Source organism: Macrobrachium nipponense, chromosome 2 (genome assembly GCF_015104395.2).
Source record: "Macrobrachium nipponense isolate FS-2020 chromosome 2, ASM1510439v2, whole genome shotgun sequence".
NCBI classification, from domain to species: domain Eukaryota; kingdom Metazoa; phylum Arthropoda; class Malacostraca; order Decapoda; family Palaemonidae; genus Macrobrachium; species Macrobrachium nipponense.
In genome coordinates, this window is record NC_087201.1 from 119,512,982 (window position 1) to 119,532,082 (window position 19,101).

Here is a 19,101-nt window from a genome sequence, read left to right on the forward strand (position 1 = left end):
CTGGCCACAAAAGGAGGAGCCCATGATTTCCTTGAAGAGGCAAACAAGCCTCAGATAGGTTCGTCCCATAGATTCCACAGATCCCAGCACAGGGAATCAACTGTCCCCTCCTGATATCACAATATGTCTGATAAGACTCATGTTCTATGCATCAATCGAGTGAAAAGAAGGCTTGATTGACCCTTCCACAGAAACAGTACTCTTTGTAAAGAAAATGAAGATGTGGGGTAGAACCTTTCTTACATAAAACATTAGAACTGTGGTCGTGTCTGAATGGCACCTCTCAGGTGGCATTCGATAGACATGTCCTCTTAGAGAGACGAGAGGGAGAACAAAATATACAGCCTTGCCCACATCTCTCTTCTCTGAGGAATAGGAATGTATACCATCTTGTAGTCTAACGGCCTCCGTCGGTTGTTACAATGATGGGTAACAACACTAAAAATACTTTAAAAGAGAAACATAAGCAGAAGCAGGTTGCTCAAAGACCTCCTCCTCCCAATACACTGAAGAAGGGTCTAAATCCAGTTGATCTCCTGGGATCTAAGGCACAATCGGGGGCTTCTTTCAGTGTCAGAATATTATCCAAATGAAGTTGGATAGAGTCCTACACTCCTGAGTCTGAGGGAGCAAGACCTACATTAGTAGGCGCCAAATGCTTATCTGGTGCCTGCAATATGCTAACAAGCAGCGGTACAGCACTAACATGTCGCATGGATTTTTTAAAATCCACTGATGAATCATCCGACAACAGTGAATATGAATACTCCCCAATCAGAGACACTAACACTGAATGCTGTTTACCACTAGCATGTCTGTACCCAATGGGTGCTTGGATCCCACCGGGTGCTCAGAGTCTACTAAGCACTCAATTCCCACTTCCACTCAGCAATTACTGGATACCCAGAAAACACAATATGTTTAGAAGCCACTGGGTGCTTGGAACCCCCAGGCTGCTGGGCATTCAGACTTCGTTGGATGCTTGGTTAACAGTGGATGATCCGTTCCCATTGAGCACTTGGAATCCACAGGGCACTCCACTCCCACTGAGAGCTTGGGAGCCACTATGCACTCTGTACTTCTGTGTTTTAAGCTGCCACTAGACTCTTGGTTCCCAGTGGGTACTTGGGATCCACTATGAGATCCAACTCTACTGGGTAATTAGAACTCTTCTTATAGTAAGACAGCTTAGGAGCTACATATACTGGAGACACCTGGGCACCTGTGCTATCCCAAAACTGCAACTTGGTTCAGGACTACGTTCTCGTTCCCTGTATTGTTTACGAGGGAGTGGAGATACTTGGCCTACATTTGAAGACCTTTTCAATGGTCTAGAAGCACCCCGGAAGTGCTGACTAAGTTCCCAACTCACACAAGAGTCTGAACCACTTGAACACCTTTCCAGTGGTTGTCCAACGAGTCTTGGGAACTCAGAACAGGGGTGCTCAGAACTAGGGTGCTTAGAATTCAGCAGACAGGCAACAACTATTAGTGCACCAAAAATTGGGAGATATGCCTTTTCAACAAACAAGTAAATCCAAAAAATGCCAGCAGTGCCACTAGTCTACACTAGGATCCTGAAAGAACTTCTTGCCCACATCAGCATCCTTAATTTCTTCACGCTGGGATCCATAACATAAGAACTCAGAGCAAGCACACATTTTATAAACTCCTTTTCAATGGTTGTCCATCAAAACCTGCAGACAACAGGTCTAACTGATGGGTAACTAACTATCTGGGGGCAAACCACTATGGACCCCATAGACAAACAGTATGCCTCAACCATGGTTTACGGGAGTCTGACAGGGACTGGGATAGGATATCCGCCAAAAGGGCCGGATAGCCACATCCTCCACTACACATACAGCAATACACATTTCCAGTGCTGTTTGTCAATACCTGGGACCGGCAACAGGTTTGGGGGGGGGGGGGGGGGACTATACGTGTAACCCCTGATCTCCCTTGAACTTCACTATCATTGGGTTAACACTGCTAACCCTAAAAAAGGTACAGGAAGGAAGTGAGGGAGCCAGGCGCTGGAGCAAGTGGATAAAACGAAGGGGCTAGTAGCAGGAGAGAAAAGCACAAGGATCTGCCACAGTGTTATCTGGCGCTCATCGGCCATGTATCACAGGAAAACAATTCAAGCTGTAGACAGTACCTATGTAACTTATACGTACTACCATATATTGAGCACTCAGCTCCCACTGGGCGCTTTCTCGGCTCCCCATTGGCACTCAGCACCAATGTCATGGGTGCTATAGCAGCTCGGCCACAACTACTACGAAAGTCACAGCCGGTGTCCTGGTGTTTTTCCAGAATAAAATTTTATCAACGTACCTGACAAAGATGACAATGTGTCACAGAGTGACACCGACTTCTTGCTGACATCGCCAGCAAACTCACAGGAATGTCTTTCGAAGGTATAATGACATAACTTATGATGTCATTAACTTGCCTCCTTCTCGATGGATAATTGGCTATTTGTAAAAAAGTCTCAACCTCTAGGTCTCTGGCAACAACAAAATATATATTGTAATGATACAATTAAGTTTGTTCATACTTACCTGGCAGATATATATATAGCTGTATTTTTCCGAATCCGACAGAAATTTAAACACTTACGACACACGCAGTGGAGTCAGGTGGTTAGTACCCATTCCCGCCGCTGGGAGGCGGGTATCAGAATAATTCCCATTTTCTATTCATAATTTGTTTTTTTTATTTCCACTGTCTCCTGAGGGGAGGTGGGTGGGTACTTGATTATATATATCTGCCAGGTAAGTATGAACAAACTTAATTGTATCATTACAATATCATTTTGTTTCATGAAACTTACCTGTCAGATATATATATAGCTGAATCCCACCTTTGGTGGTGGAGTAGACAGAATAGAAGATTTTAGGAAAACATATATATGCAGATAATTGATATCTTGATTCCTTACCTGGTTAGCATAGCTGACTTCGAGGTTACTGCCGCGTAAGTCTGCTTGTGCTACTAGAGTTGCCAGCGAGGTAGAGACCTATATAGCTGGTGCACTCCAGATGATCTGTCAACAGGGGCGAGACCACGACGTGACTAGACCATAGACCATACAAATGAGGGCAACGAAGTAAAACCAAACCACCTGGCGTAGCCTACCAAAAGTATCCCACATAGACTAAGCTAATGGAAGGGAGATCCGCCGCAGGCGGTCAACCCCACAACCATAACACAAGTTAAAACTCCCCTAAACCATTAAAGGATAGGATGAGCGCTACCTCCTGCCCCCAAAACAGTGTCTGCAGCGACGTATGGTCCTAGCGAGTAACAATTTTCGTATGTTGCTTTCACCTCCCGCAGGTAGTGTGAAGCGAACACCGAATTGCTTCGCCAATAAGTGGCGCTCAAAATGTCTTTGATTGCCATATTCTTGTGAAAAGCCACCGAAGTAGCAATAGCCCTCAACTCGTGGGCTTTCACTTTCAGAAGCTCCATGTCACTTTCACCACACTTTGTCATGGGCTTCCTTAACCGTACTTCTTAAGAAGAACGCCAGTGCATTCTTCGACATCGGAAGATCTGGTTTTTTTCACAGAGCACCACAAGTTCTCCGAAAGAACCTCTGCATGCTCTAGTTCTCTGCAAATAAAACTTGAGAGCCCTGACAGGGCACAGGACTCTCTCAGCTTCAGGTCCCACTAGCTCCGACAACCCCTTGATCTCGAACGTTCTCGGCCAAGGGTTGGAAGGGGGTTTCTCGTTCTTGCCAAGAAACGTAGGACTTAAGGAACAAACTGCCACTATGATCCTTGAACCCAATATGCTTGCTTATGACTTGAATTTCGCTAACCCCTCTTCGCCGTCGCCAGAGCGGTTAGGAAAAATAGTCTTCTTAGTAAGATTCCTAAGCGAGGCTAAATGGAGCGGTTCAAATTGAACTCGACATGAGGAACTTCAGTACCACGTCTAAGTTCCACGATGGCTACCTTAGGTTGGAGGAACTTTCACAGTCTCCAAATGATCTAATGAGATCATGAATGTCTTTATCATTCGCTAAGTCGAGTCCTCTATGTCTGAAGACCACAGAAAGCACGCGTTCTGTAGCCTTTAATCGTGGGAACGGCTAGTTTCGCTTCTTTCCTAAGATGAAGAAGGAAATCTGCTATCTGGCTCACAGAGGTTGAGGTGGAGGAAAATGCCCTTCCTTTTGCACCAACAACTTCTAAGACAGCCCACTTTGATTGGTAAACTGCGACTGAGGAGGGCCTCCTTGCGTTGGCAATCGCCGTTGCCACAGGTCTTGAAAAACCCCTCGCTCTGGCCAACTTCTTGATAGTCTGAAACGCAGTCAGACTCAGAGAGGGGATTTTTGTTTTTGTGGGAACCTCTCGAAGTGGGGCTGTCTGAGTAGATCTTTCCTTAGGGGCAGAGTCCTCGGAAAGGTCTATTTAGGAAGGACATCAACCTCCGTGAACCAGTCGGCCGCTGGCCAGAAGGGGGCGATGAGGGTCATTCTCGCTCCTTCTGATGCAGCGAACTTCCTCATTACTTCCCCGAGTATTTTGAATGGGGGAAAAGCGTAAACGTCTAGTCCCGACCAATTCCACAGTTAGGGCGTCTACTGCCACTGCTCCCGGGTCCAGAACTGGGGAGCAATACAGCGGAAGTCTCTTCGTTCGGGAAGTTGCGAAAACGTCCACCATGAGGAACGTCCCCACGGACCCACAGCTTCCATAGCGCCTGGCATACTTCCTGATGAAGGGTCCATTCCGTCGGCAGAAGCTGTCCTTGCCGACTGAGAAGGTCCGCTCGCACGTTTTCCACGCCTGACACAAACCTTGTCAGAATCGTGACGTTTTGCGCCTTCGCCCACATCAGGATATTCCTCGCGATGACGAACAGAGAATGAGAGTGAGTTCCCCCCTGTTTCCTGAGGTATGCCAAGGCTGTGGTGTTGTCCGAGTTTATCTGAACCACTTTGCTGGAGACTTCCTCCTCGAAGAACCTCAGAGCGAGGTAAACCGCTGAGAGTTCTTTTAGATTGATGTGCCAGGACACCTGTTCCCCTCTCCAGGTGCCTGACACTTCTCTCCCTCCCAGTGTTGCTCCCCAACCGGTGGAGGACGCGTCGGAGAAACAACACTAGGTCGGGGTTTCCGAAGCTTGAGCGAAAGACCTTCCGCAAGCTTCTTTGGATCCAACCACCATTTGAGGTGCTTTTTCACTTCTTCCCGTCAAAAAGCAAGACCTCTTCTAGATCCTGTTTGCGTGACCAATTGCTTGAGAGGAAGAAACTGAAGTGGTCGGAGGTGCAACCTTCCCAGAGAAAACAAACTTCTCCAGTGAGGAAATGGTCCCCAGCAGACTCATCCATTCCCTCACCGAGCATGTTTCCTTCCCCAGAAAGGCCGACACTTTGTCCAGGCATTGAAGTTGTCGCCCCTGGGACGGAAAAGCCCGAAAAGCCACTGAGTCCATCTGAATCCCCAGATAGACTAAGGATTGAGAAGGAGTCAGATGCGACTTCTCGAGATTGACCAGAAGTCCCAGGGACTTCGCTAACGGACAGAGTCGTGTGCAGGTCCTTCAGACACCTGTCTGGCGATGAGGCTCGAATAAGCCAGTCGTCTAGGTAGAGAGAGATCCTTATATCCGCAAGATGGAGCCACCTCGCAACGTTCTTCATAAGAACGGTGAACACCATCGGCGCCGTGCTGAGACCGAAGCAGAGTGCCCTGAATTGGAAAATATGATATTGTTAAGATACAATAAAGTTTGTTCATACTTACCTGGCAGATATATATAGCTGTATTTTCTGAAGTCCGACAGAATTTTAAAAACTTCCGACACAGCAGTGGTCGGCCAGGTGGTTAGTACCCATTCCCCGCCGCTGGGAGGCGGGTATCAGGAACCATTCCCATTTTCTATTCATAATTTTTTATTTCCACTGTCCCCTGAGGGGAGGTGGGTGGGTACTTGATTATATATATCTGCCAGGTAAGTATGAACAAACTTTATTGTATCATAACAATATCATTTTGTTCATGAAACTTACCTGTCAGATATATATATAGCTGAATCCCACCTTTGGAGGTGGGAAGGGACAGAATAGAAGGATTTTGAGAAACAAATGCATGCAGATGATTTACATCTTGGTTCCACCTGTTAGCATAGCTGGCTTCGTGGTTACTGCCACGTAAGTCTGCTTGTGCTACTAGAGTTGCCAGCGAGGTAGAGACCTATATAGCTGGTGCACTCCAGATGATCTGTCAACAGGGGCGAGACCACGACGTGACTAGACCATATTGACCATACCATGAGGGCTAAGAAGTAAAATAAATATATATATTATATATATATATCATCCACCTGACCAACCTAGCCAAAGTTAAGGTGTTTTAAACTAAGGCTTAAGAGTTAAGAAGTCGCCGTTGTCGGCGACTCATCAACTAAATTAAGAGCTCTTCCTAACCATTTTCTACAGGATAGGATGAGTTGGTACTTCTTGCCCCCAAGATTGTGTCTGCAGACACGTATGGCCCTAGCGAGCAGCAGATCTCCATATGCCATCTTCACATCTCGCAGGGAGTGTGAAGTGAACACAGAGTTGCTTCGCTAAAACATGGTACAGGATGTTACTGAGTGCCATGCTCTGTTGAAATGCTTCCGAGGCCGCGCCCTCACCTCGTGAGCATTTAGATAAAAAGATTTCAAATCTTTGTGCAAACACAATGAAGGAGCATTTTTGAAAGAACTCCTTAACACTAAAGCCAGGCTGTTCTTCGATATGGGCAAGTCTGGTCTTTTTCGGAACACTGCAGATTGCCCGAATGACTTCGACTTTCTTGAGTTTTATGTAGATAAAACTTGAGAGACCGACAGGGCACAGGACTCTCTCTGGCTCCTGCCCACTAACTTGTGCCATCCTTGCTTCCAAGCTTCTGGCCCAAACCGAGGACAAAACGGGTTTCCATTCTTAGGCCACAACGGAAGGCTTAGAGAGCACACCGCCTTGTCTTCTCTAAAGCCAAAACTTGTGACGATGGCTTAAATTTCACTAACCCTCTTTGTCGTATCTAGGGTGGTTAGAAGAAGGCCTTCCATGATCACATGCAAAAAGTTAACAGGTAGGCGAGGTTCGAAATGCTTTAACATCAAGAACTTCAGACTACGTCTAAGTTTCCATATTGAAAGCTTCGATCTGGACATGCACAGTCAGTCCGTCTGTACCAAAGTCAGGTGACCGACCAGTTGACAAGGTCAGACGGAATCAAGGACAGCAAGGCTGTACCCTGAAGACCATAAGGCACTATTCTTCGCTGAAGAATGAGTGTCTGGACTGCCTGGGCGATTCAATCTAAGCAAACCTTGGGGGTGTGTATCAACGCAACCCAACGTCGTCAGCGAATCACTGACTCGAGCTTCTGGTGCCAGGAGAAAGGAGCGAGGAGCAAAAAGGCGATTCAGTCCCGAAGGAAGAATGCCTGACAGTCCAACCTGGTCTCATGTTACACGATCATCGGGGGTGTATAAACGCAACTGACTCGTCAACAAGAAAACTCAGGGCTACTATATGGCGCCTGATCTCGCACGAGTGTCTGACTCCGAGAAAACAGGTGAGACAAAAAGTAGATGGTGAGCGAGTTTCGAGATTCCACAGAACTCAAAAATCGTGAAGGGCTTTGTTGTTTGACAGACGCAAATCTCTGAGCCCAAAGGCCGTCAACAACATATTTGCATATCTTTAATAGTTGTGACTGCCAGCTTATCCCATTCTTCAGACGGAAAAGGAAGACGGTAATCTTATTCCTGTCAACCTCTCGATAGTCTGAACGTAGTCAGACTCAGAGCGGAGAGGTTATAGGTACCTTTCGAGTTAGAGTAGACCGACTCTCTCGGAAAAGGTCCTTGGAAAGTGAACTAGGAATATGTGACCTCTGTGAATCCAGAATTCTGAGGCCAACATGGGGCGATCAGCGTCATGTCGCTCCCTGTGACGTCATAAATCCTCTTATTACATTTCCTAAGCGATTGAAAAAGGGGAAAAAGAGACTAAAACATCCATCCCCGTTCAATATCATAGGATGGCGTTTAATGGTACCGATCCCGGATCGAGAATAAGGGAGCAGAGAAGAAGCCGCCTCTTCGTCCTCAACATATCGAAAGAGAGAATGAAAGGGCGTCCCTAAAGTCTACAACTCTCAACTTACTTCTAAAGAAAGATTCCACTCGGAAGTGAATAATTGCTGCCGTCGATCGAGACGATTCGTACGGACTTTTGCAATCCTGTAACGAACCTGTAGAGGATCGTTACATTTTAGCCTGTTGTTATAATAGGCTCTTTCTCGTAAACTCGAACAGGACCGAGAGAAGATACTTCTTAAGATATGAGAGAGCTGTGGAATATCAGAGTTGATCTGGACCACTGGTTCCCAAAAACTCGTTTCGAGGACTGGAGGGACTACCGAATCGCTTTTACTTCTTTCAGATTAAGATCCAGGACATCTGAAACCCTATCCAGATGTCCGGCACCTTCTTTCTATCACCTCATGTGATAGACGCACTGGAGAAGATGTTCAGAATCATTGCTAGATCTTGAATAATATTTCAGTTTCCCGGTAGGAAAAAACTGTGGTCTGAATTGCAGTCTATTCGGGGAAACAAACTTCTTCAGGAAGGAAATGGTCCCCAGCAAGCTCATCCATTCCCTCCAACGAGTATGCTTACTTCCCTAAATAAGGCTGCGCTTTTTGCCTAAGCAGGAGAGCAAATAAAGTGGGCAATGTTGCGGTAGACTCGTAGTTCCATACCGTGCGGTAATGAGCACCGAAAGGATTAAGAGATAACTCTGTTGAACATAGTAACGGGGCAAAAACGAATGCAACGTTTATTCATTCACGTAAGAAATCCCCTCAATCTTAGGCTAAAGTCCGTGATTGGTAGGACAGATACAGTAGTCAGTCAATCCCGCAGGAGAAGACGTAACCGTCAGCACAGAGATACGGTTAGTCAGTCAATCACCCGCAGGAGAGAGAGACGTAAACTACCGCGCATGACAGCGCACGATCTGTCACTGAATACTGGCTCGGTTGGACCTGGAGGACAGACAGCGTGACAGCAGCAGCAAGCCAGCTTACGAACGTCGTCTCTTAAACTTATGTCTGGGTTGCCAGCTACCCTATTCTACGAAGAAATAGGTCCGTTATTTTTTTGAGCAGAAAGACTCTCAAGCTGGTATATTTAAGCGAAACAGAAAACGCTAAATATTATGCGTTTGTGTCGTCAGAACACTACCATACAACGGTAAAAGATAAATCGGAAACTCCTGTTAGGCTGCAGGGAGTAACGATTAAATGTCCTTAAAAATAGACAACAGACCTCTCGGTTGCCATCGAAGAGGTAACTACAGCAAGCGTATATGACTTGAACCAACCAGAAGTAAAATAACGCAAGGCAAAAAATGAAATTATATCACAATAAAGTTTGTTCCATACTTTACCTGGCAGACATATATATAGCTGAATTCGGAAATACAGCTACATACATATCTGACAGGCAAGTTTCATGAACAAAACTTAAGAGAATCGAAGCAGTCGAAGCAGTCAGCTCAAGCTTCTTATGTATTGGACATAAGCGTTCATTGACGTAGTCTACAAGTCTATTTCTTGTACGAGTCTGCGAATGACGAATGAGAGCTCTTCCGATCTTGTCAATAAGAGCTTATTCGCTTACGCAATATCAAGTTAATGAGATGTTTGTCATGAGAACTAACCCATTTACGGGACAAAGAGATATTTGTCAAAGAGGGGCTACCCACTTACTTGACAAAACGAAAGTATATTGTCAATGGGGGAAAGTCACTGAATTGACAAAACGTAATCCAGGGAGTCGAGCATTTAATTTTTCCGATTCCCCGTCTCAAACGAGGAAGGGGCAAGAATCCTGTTAAGAGACTGGGCTTACGGCAAGTAGGTCGACGATGTTCAATTCGGCAGCGTAGTCCCGACTAGAAACTAACAAAATCTATCATCTGAAAAACCAAAAACCCTTTCAGATGGGGTAAAAAGCTTGGAAAATTATCCTGGGAAGAGGAAGAAACTCTCCAACCAGCTTCCTCTCCGTATCACAACTAATGCCTGCTAAAGCTTAAAATTATTGGCAGTATGGCAAAGGAAGTCCTGTCTTGCGCTTTCCTGAAGAGCGTCCTTTTGATGAGTGCCTTTGCAAGAATCCTACTGAACGTTGCCGATAGTCCTGACGTGCAGGACATCGAGCCTTACATAACCCGTAACTGCCTTAGCGCAAAGTCTTGACTGCGGTAGTGGCAACTTAAATTTATTGGCAGAATGGCAAAGGTTGCGGTAGAGCAAACGAGATCTTCCTTAACTCCATCCACCTATGCGAAAAGCAATATTAATGACAGAGACCTCTTGAATTCACGAAAACCCGAGTCTTGCTGGGTTTCGAAGAAGAAGTTGTCTGTTCACTTTAAGCTTCCCTCCGCCAAAGCACTGCCTACTTCACATTCTTTGCATGTGAGGTAGAAGGTATCACCGAAGGTAGAGGTAAAAATTCTTTAGGCCCAAATCTGAAACAAGAGCTTGAAGAGTTCAACAGAAACGTTCAGCCAGGCGACACACCTGGCGTGCGCTGGTGCACGCTCGGCGTCCACTGGAGCGCGCTCGGCGTCCACTGGAGCGCGCTCGGCGTCCACTGGAGCACGCTCGGCGTCCACTGGCGCGCACGGAGCGCGCTTGGCGTGCACTCGCGCGCGCCTGGAGTCCATCCGAGCGTCCAGGCGTCCGCTCTCAAAAGCTTCCTGACTACTATGACTTCTTTTTACGTATTTCTCGGTGGAAAGACGGACACGAGTTCAGGCGACGTTCGCCTTCTTACTTCTCACTGAAAACGCATAACGAGAGAGAGAGAGGACGTGAAGCGTCCTCTTCTATAAAGCTTCTATTTAGAGGGCGCGAGTCCTTCCGAAAGCTCCAACCCTGCACGGAGAGGACGCTTCGGAGGACGAGAAGCAAACTTTCAGGATTCGTGCACGCGCACAGACTTTGGCAGTCTGGGGATTTTCATCAGTAACTGCCGAAGGCACGCCAGATCGGTGGGGGTTCCTTGTAACCCTCCTTCGGCTTTCGACATGCTCCCTCCCCAGGTCCTGGGAGTCAAGCAGAGGTCCAGCCTAGAGGCGAAACGAGGCCGATCTGACGCACCCTCCACTACACAAGGGGTATCACTGCACTTCTGCACTTCACTTTTACTCTCTAAAGCAAGCACTTTCGATTCTAAGTTACGAATCGAAAGAGTATAAGAGAAAGGGCAATTCCTCTACAGACACTGCTTAGGGCCCGAAGGCAATACTGCAGGGTTAGGAGTACAATTACAGAAGTAAGACACTTCACAGCAATGAGAAGAGCGAGCACCTCTCGTAGACATATTCATAGCCCATAGGCCATACTACAGGTTAGGCAAAATAAAGTCTCAGGAAGGTTAGCAGGTTCACTACCCTGACTTTTTCGTTACTGATTAATTGCGTACATACGAATCATACGTCTTCCTTACGGAATTTAGACATGTTTACTGATTAATTGCGTACATACGAATCATACGTCTTCCTTACGGAATAGACAAAGTCTCACACTCCTTACATGACAAATCTCAACAAAGAAGGAAGACCCATACCCCCTCGTACATACCAAGTGCGGATCTACCGAAGCTTTCGGTAGCCACACCCTATCTTTGCGAGACAACCCCGTCTGAAACTAGCCTAACTAGATTCAGATATTTTAAGCAAAAATGAATCAAATTCAAATCAATTTAAGATAACGTATGCCTAGCCACAAATCCAAGTAACTAAATCAAAAGACAATTAGGATACTTAGGGCAATGAAGTTTCCAAAAATCCTAAGACGGAGGTACTGAAAAACAGGTGTTTTCAGCACCGGCGACAGAAAAATTATGAATAGAAAATGGGAATGGTTCCTGATACCACGCCTCCCACGCGGCGGGAATGGGTACTAACCAACCTGGCCGACCACTGCGGTGTGTCGGAAGTTTTTAAAATTCTGTCGGACTTCAGAAAATACAGCGATATATATATCGACAGGTAGTTTCATGAACAAACTCCCCTTTCAGGACAAACCGCAGGTATTTCCTTGAACGGGGATGGATGGGGACGTGAAAGTATGCGTCCTGAAGGTCTAACGAGACCATCCAATCCCCCGGTCTTAAAGCTGCAACACGGATTGAGGTGTCTCCATCTTGAACTTCTGCTTGGTAACGAAGCGATCAGGACTGCTGACATCCAGAACGGGGCGCCACCCCCCTGACTGCTTCGGCACTAGGAACAGACGGTTGTAGAACCCCGGAGAACTCCGGTCGAAGACTTGTTCCACTGCCTGCTTCTCGATCATTTGATCTAATAGATCGTGAAGCACTGTCTGTTTTTCTCCCTGATACGACGGAGACAAAGCCTTTGGTGTCGAAGACAGCGGGTAACGACAGGAAAGGAATTCTGTACCCCTTCTTGACGATGTCCAGAGACCAAGCGTCGGCACCTCTCTCTTCCCAAGCTTCCGCGAAATGTAGAAGTCTGGCTCCTACCGGTGTCTGAAGGACTTCCCTCTCACTTCTTGCTCTTGGAAGGAGCGGGAGTCTTGCCTCTGAAAGAGCCTCTCCTCGAGGGGCTGGCTTCGAGGAAGAAGCGGGTCGAAAAGGGCTTCGACTTCTTCAAAGCAGAGGACCAGAAGCCGAAGAAGTAGCAGGCTTCCTAGAAGACTGAGCCAGAAGGTCTTGAAGTTGCTTTCTCCTGGAGAACTGGCTGGCTATGTCCCTTTACCATAGACTGGGGGAAGAGATGTTCTGAGAAAGCGCGAAAAGAAGATCCGCTTTTTGCGCTGGTGAGACCGACTTTGCAGTGAAATTGCAAAGAAAAAAAGTGCTCTTTCTTAAGCAGTCCCGTGCTGAAATGGGCAGCCAATTCCTCAGAACCATCCCTGACGGCCTTGTCCATGCAAGACAATACACTGGACAGCTCCCCAGAGTGATGGAATCAGAAACTCCTGGACCTGGCATTCCAATAACCCCAGCACCAGTCAAGAAATTAAAGCCCTCTAGTGTCCTGAAGAGGCCTTTAAGGTGAAAGTCTAACTCGCTATGTGTCCACGAGACCTTCGAGGAAGACAAAAAAGATCTTCTGGTGGCGTCTACAATGCTACCAAAGTCTCCCTTGAGCTGAGGCTGGAAGCTAACTCCGACGTTTTCTCCCGTCTCATACCACATACCGGCTTTGCCACCAAGTCTTGAAGGTGGTAAAGCGAAAGAAGTCTTGCCTGAAGCTTTCCTCTTTTTCCATCCAATCATGGACCTTTCTAAAGCTTGCTTCGTAGAAAGCGACTTCTTCATCCTCACAAAGCCCGAGATCTTAGCAGCTTTGGAAGACGAAAACTGAGAGGGAGGAGTACGTGGAGCTTCAGGTTGGAAGGTGTCTGCAAAGACTGACTGAAGTAAACGAGTCAAAACCTTGTAGTCCGTCGAAACTGGAGCCAAGTGCTGTTCTTCGTCCACTTCGACGAAAGCGTCACTAACTTCCTCTTCAGACACTGGAGAAGTCGGAGGAAGTAAAGAAGAGTCCTGAGCTTTCTCAAAAGAGAAAGAACGGCGAACAGGAAGAGTTCCCGCCTCCGCTTGTGCTTGCGGAAGTGGAAAACTGACGTCCGTATGCGCGCGTTTTGCGTCCGAAGCCAATCTACTGCGCCGACAGAAGCGCGCTCAAACTCCACAGGTGTACACCTGGCGTCCACTTGTGCGCGCTGAGAGTCCACAGGTGCGCGACGCCGAGCGTCCACTGATGCTCGCCGAGCGTCCACTGATGCGCGCCGAGCGTCCACTGTGGTGCGCGCCCGAGCGTCCACTGGTGCGCGCCGAGCGTCCACTAACACTCGCTGAGCGTCCACTGGCGCTCGCGAAACTTGCACCGAGTCACGTTCGGCGTCCACTAAAGCGCGTTTGACTTTCGCAGAAGCGCGTTCTGCATCTAAGGAAACTCGCTTCTTATCCACAAGTTTCGTATCAGCGGAAACAACCGCTTCACGAGAGCGAGAAACGAATTTCTCGCCTCCTCTAGAAAGTTGCTGGGGAGCAGGACTAACTCTAGAGGGAGACTCAAACGGAGAGAGAGACGAGCGAGGAGAGGGAGAGGGAGAACGCCTCGACCTCTTCACAGGAAGGTTGTCATCCTTACGGCGACGTGGAGCAGTCTTTCTCGAAGGAAAAACATCTCGCAAGTTGCTGCTGAAGAGACTGAAGAATCTTGCTTGTAGGTGAAGCCTCCTTTTCTGGGGAGGGGCTGATCCTGTTGAGCAGGAGAGCGGCGAGGGGACGCCTTCTGCTACTCCCAGGAACCGCCGCTTCACGCACCTTAGAGCGACTGCGGCGCTCGAAAGAAACATCTAGGGAAGACTCCGCCTCCGACGAATCCTTACGCTTCTTCTGCGAGGAAAAGCAGCAAAACGCACTATCAGGCGACGAGCAAAGTTCCGGAGAACAACTTGGACGTGAAGCGTCCCGAACGCGAGCCGTCCTTTTCAGCGGACGTGATGCGGTATGAAGCTCCACCCCTTGCGCGGGGAGGAAGCTTCAGAAGAAGAAAAGCACTCCTTGAGAAGACGTGCACGCGCACGCTCCTTGGCAGTCTGGGTATGTTCGTCAGAAGCTGCCGAAGGCACGCCAGATCGGTGGGGGTTCTCGTAACCCTCCTTCGACTTTCGACATGCTCTCTCCCCGTAATCTGGGAGTCAAGCAGAGGTCTAGGTCTAGAGGCGAAATGAGGCCGATCTGACGCACCCTCCACTACACAAGGGGCACTTTCACTGCACTTTTCTTCACTTTTGCTCTCCAGAGCTAACACTTTTGATTCTAAGTTACGAATCGATTCAAGAATTAGCGATAACGTATTACCTTCTAACCGACACTGTCTCAGGGGCCGGAGGCAACACTACAGGGGTAGACATAATCTACAGAAGGAGGGTTAGCAGGAGAATAATTTTAAATCTTGCCTACCTGAAACACTCCTGGAGGAAGACCTCCTTAACCTATCTCGTTCAAGTTTCTTAAGATAGGTTTCATACGCCTTCCATTCCGACTCTGTTAGTCTTTCACACTCCTTACAACGACTTTCAAACGTACATTCATTCCCCCTGCACACTTTACAAACAGAATGTGGGTCTACTGAAGCTTTCAGTAGCCTACCTCTACATTCAGCCATCGAACAAAATCTAGCGCTAGTAGAACTAGACCCTGACATCTTGATCAAAGAAAATTCAATACAAATCAATTCAAACCAAAGTCAACGTGTGCCAAGCCACCGATCCAATTCAGATACCAAAGAAAAACCAAAAGGGATACTCAAGTAGCTAGTAAGTTTCCAAAATCTGGACGGAGGTGCTGCAAACAGGTGTTTCCAGCACCGGCGACAGAAAAATTATGAATAGAAAATGGGAATGATTCCTGATACCCGCCTCCCAGCGGCGGGAATGGGTACTAACCACTGACTCCCACTGCGTGTGTCGTAAGTGTTAAATTTCTGTCGGATTCGGAAAAATACAGCTATATATATATCTGACAGGTAAGTTTTCATGAACAAACAAACAATACTCCTTGCTTACACTTTTTAGTAGTAATAGTAGTAGTAGTAGTAGCCTTGGATATTGGAGTGTACTCCTTATCCAAAAAAGGGCCCTATTATTCATTTACAAGTTCAAGCTTACATAGGGTTTGCCACGGGTCTCCTCACTTTTAAACAATCGTGCAAGTCGAATCACAAAAGCTGTTCTGCAACCACAGGGACAATGACTTATCATAGCCGCCATTCTTGAAGCCTTGACAAGGTACTAATATTCATTCAGAATTTCAGAGACAGCTGTTTGTTACTTTTTAGTAGTAATAGTAGTAGTAGTAGTAGCCTTGGATATTGGAGTGTAGTCCTTATCCAAAAAAGGGCCCTATTATTCATTTACAAGTTCAAGCTTACATAGGGTTTGCCACGGGTCTCCTCACTTTTAAACAATTGTGCAAGTCGAATCACAAAAGCTGTTCTGCAACCACAGGGACAATGACTTATCATAGCCGCCATTCTTGAAGCCTTGACAAGGTACTAATATTCATTCAGAATTTCAGAGACAGCTGTTTGTCCTCATCACCTTGTGGGAGGAGAAGGTACATCATATGTTTATGTCATGTATAACTTTAAACTCATAAATTAGTATGTTCCACCACTGGCTTCGGCCGCTTTATTTTACTCTTATGAATATACTTTTTTTCTAATATAAGTAATAAAGAATGCTGCCAAAAATTAGATAGGGATGTAAAGTATACTATGGCTAAGTAACAGAAAAAAGTTATTTAGGAAAAACACCTGGACAATGGTTCTCAGTTGGACAAAGGTTCTCAGTTACCTGTATGATAAATGCATGACTTAATCATGAGTCAAGCATATGATTAAAGACAGGATCAACCAGGTATTAGTTCGGCACCAGGTGAGCTAGTAGCTCTGGGGACAGTCGTACGATGTTGTCAGGCTAACTATTAGCTATCGGTGTTGATCCAAGCTCAGTGTAAGCATCAATGATGCAATATTTACTTTGTTCCCTTTGATTGGTTTCATGTACAGCCCTCCACAGGGACGATTCCCTCTCTGGTGGACCCTTGTATGTTTTTCAATATAAAGTGCTTCTTATATTTCATAATTTTATTCCTGCTTTTACTGGGATCTTGCCTAGACCATCCTTTGAAAGACCATCATAACTGAAATTCTCTCCTACTCCATTATACCTTTTCACTTAAACAATTCTGGAAACGAAAGAGTGATGTGTTTAGATTTACTGCAATTTTGCTGCATTAGCAAGCAATAGACTGCAAATTCGTTATTTAGCGAAAGGGGTGAAAAACTAAAATCAGAACTTGATTAACATACACTAAATACTAATCCTGCAAAGGTACCTTGCAGAATTAAAATCCAACACTAAAATCAGTCTGGTAACTAATGCAATGTTTACATTACTACACTACTCAATAAAGATGGTAGCAAATGCAATGTGTACATTATTACACTATTTGTCTATCAACTCTGTTACATTTTACATTGGTACATTACTAATCTTAAAGATGTTAATCAAAAGATTGTAAGTTTGCAACTGAAACAGCATTATCGAACAATATCAGGTCCTTAACAAACGTGAACATCGGTTTGACCAACCAATATTTACAACATAGTCTGCAATTAACTATTGATGTACTACTCCAGTAAGAAACAACAAAACCAAGAAAACTCATCCGAAAGCTTTTGGTTGAAGCTACTCAACTTTCAGCTTGGATACCAAAGTCCAGTAAATATGTAACCAGCCAAAAAGGAATGAGTATTATCTGCTGAGTCATTCCTAACCTTCTCGTTAGGGGGTGAGACTGGCGTCACCTACACAGAACACAGAATATCAATGTCGCTACCATGAAATCTGAATTTAAACTGCTGCAAAATAAATGAAACTGACTGCTATATAATTGTACTTGGTAAGTTACTTATCAAGTTTTATTTTTCAACTAGTATAGCGTAATATCCTTGTCATGTAAATATATCAGAATAGTGCATATCATCAACAACACAAGAGACTTATGCCCTCTGGAATCTCATAAAAATTTCAACTAATCCCATTCCCTCTTCATCTCCTCTCCCTGACAATTAACTCTAAGCAGCAGTAGCAAATTGCATTACACTCATTCAAAACTGTAACTACAGTTTCAATCACTTCATACATAAGTGGATAATATTGGATTGGATCAAAATATCATGAACAAACATGTCATTTGTGTTAAAAACCTAACACCATATTACTTCATCTATCAGCTCTATATAAGTTGTAAAGGTAACAAGAACCACAATATAATGTCATTAAATATACGTATAGCACAACTGTAAATAAACTCAAAATATTTAAAATATTTTCTCAGCTAAAACATTCTAATGCTAAGTAAATGGATCAAATAGAGAATGGATCAAATCTGATCAAAATACAAAATCATTAGCAGCACATACGTCAATTGCGTTACAAAATAAGAAATAAAAAAAATCCCTTCTCAACCACATGTGAGTACAAGCTGTACACAAAACAGGGATCAATATAAGGTGATTAAGAATATAGTGAAAGTTTACCGACAAACAGAATTTTATTGGGGGGGGAGATGATCTGACCTGGGGGCAGCCTCCCAAGTGATGTTACTGCATAAAATTAACATTTGGCATTGTACAAAAATAGGGGTTACTGTACCTGTAAAAATAACTTGTAACCTGCAACGCTTAGTCCTTTGATTTGCTCTTGTACCATATTTGTAATGCAATGCTTATGGAAAGATGCTAATACTGTGTCACTGCACTGACTAAGAGTAGACAGCAACAGCTGAAAAGCAAAAATATAAAAATCAATATAAAAGGAATACTATGTTGGTCTCTAACACTTGTCTGAAAAAAAGTTTGTCAGTAACCAAAAAAATGTTCCACTGTTCATTAAAAATTACAATACAGCACTAAATATTTATCCTTAATATTTTATTACTAAGGTGCACTCTTGTTATGAAAACTTAGTCATGGAGTTTCTAAAACTCAAGAGAGATATTTTTACTACAGAATATGTACTTAAGATAAGTTTTCTCCCAACTTTCCTGCAACCTTGGCATAGTTACTAGGCTATCATTTCGTTTGAGAGTGAATAATAGAACTGGTATCAATTTCCCACTTAACTTTCACCTCTTCCTACCTTGATCTTGGAGAATCAGAATTTATGCCATAATATAATACAGCCAAGACTCCAAGGCCTTTTTTTTAATACAGGTAGTTGTCGACTTACAACCACAATTGGTTATGACCAACCAGTCATAAATCAATTTGGACGTAAGTCGGCCCATGTTAATTTAGCGAAAGAATATTATACTAGCCTAGCCTACATTAGGGTAATCAGCACCATCTTTACATATAGGGTAGCCTAGCCTACACTACACAGCATACTTTATACACATATGGCATAGTCATGATTAATTTCAGCTAATTCTCTATGTTCA

General features: G+C 45.1%; 1 protein-coding gene and 1 pseudogene across 1 annotated transcript in view; one reads left to right on the plus strand and one right to left on the minus strand.

The window, feature by feature from the left end:
* The window catches only part of LOC135221288 (transmembrane protein 214-like), a 324,587-nt pseudogene that overhangs the window by 261,308 nt on the left and 44,178 nt on the right, over positions 1 to 19,101 (plus strand).
* Positions 1 to 19,101, minus strand: part of LOC135221583 (transmembrane protein 214-B-like) — a 125,121-nt gene that overhangs the window by 104,618 nt on the left and 1,402 nt on the right. The window contains exon 2 of the mRNA XM_064259272.1: positions 18,315 to 18,443. Coding sequence (XP_064115342.1) covers positions 18,315 to 18,443 — 129 coding nt within the window. The remainder of the gene's footprint in view (positions 1 to 18,314; positions 18,444 to 19,101) is intronic.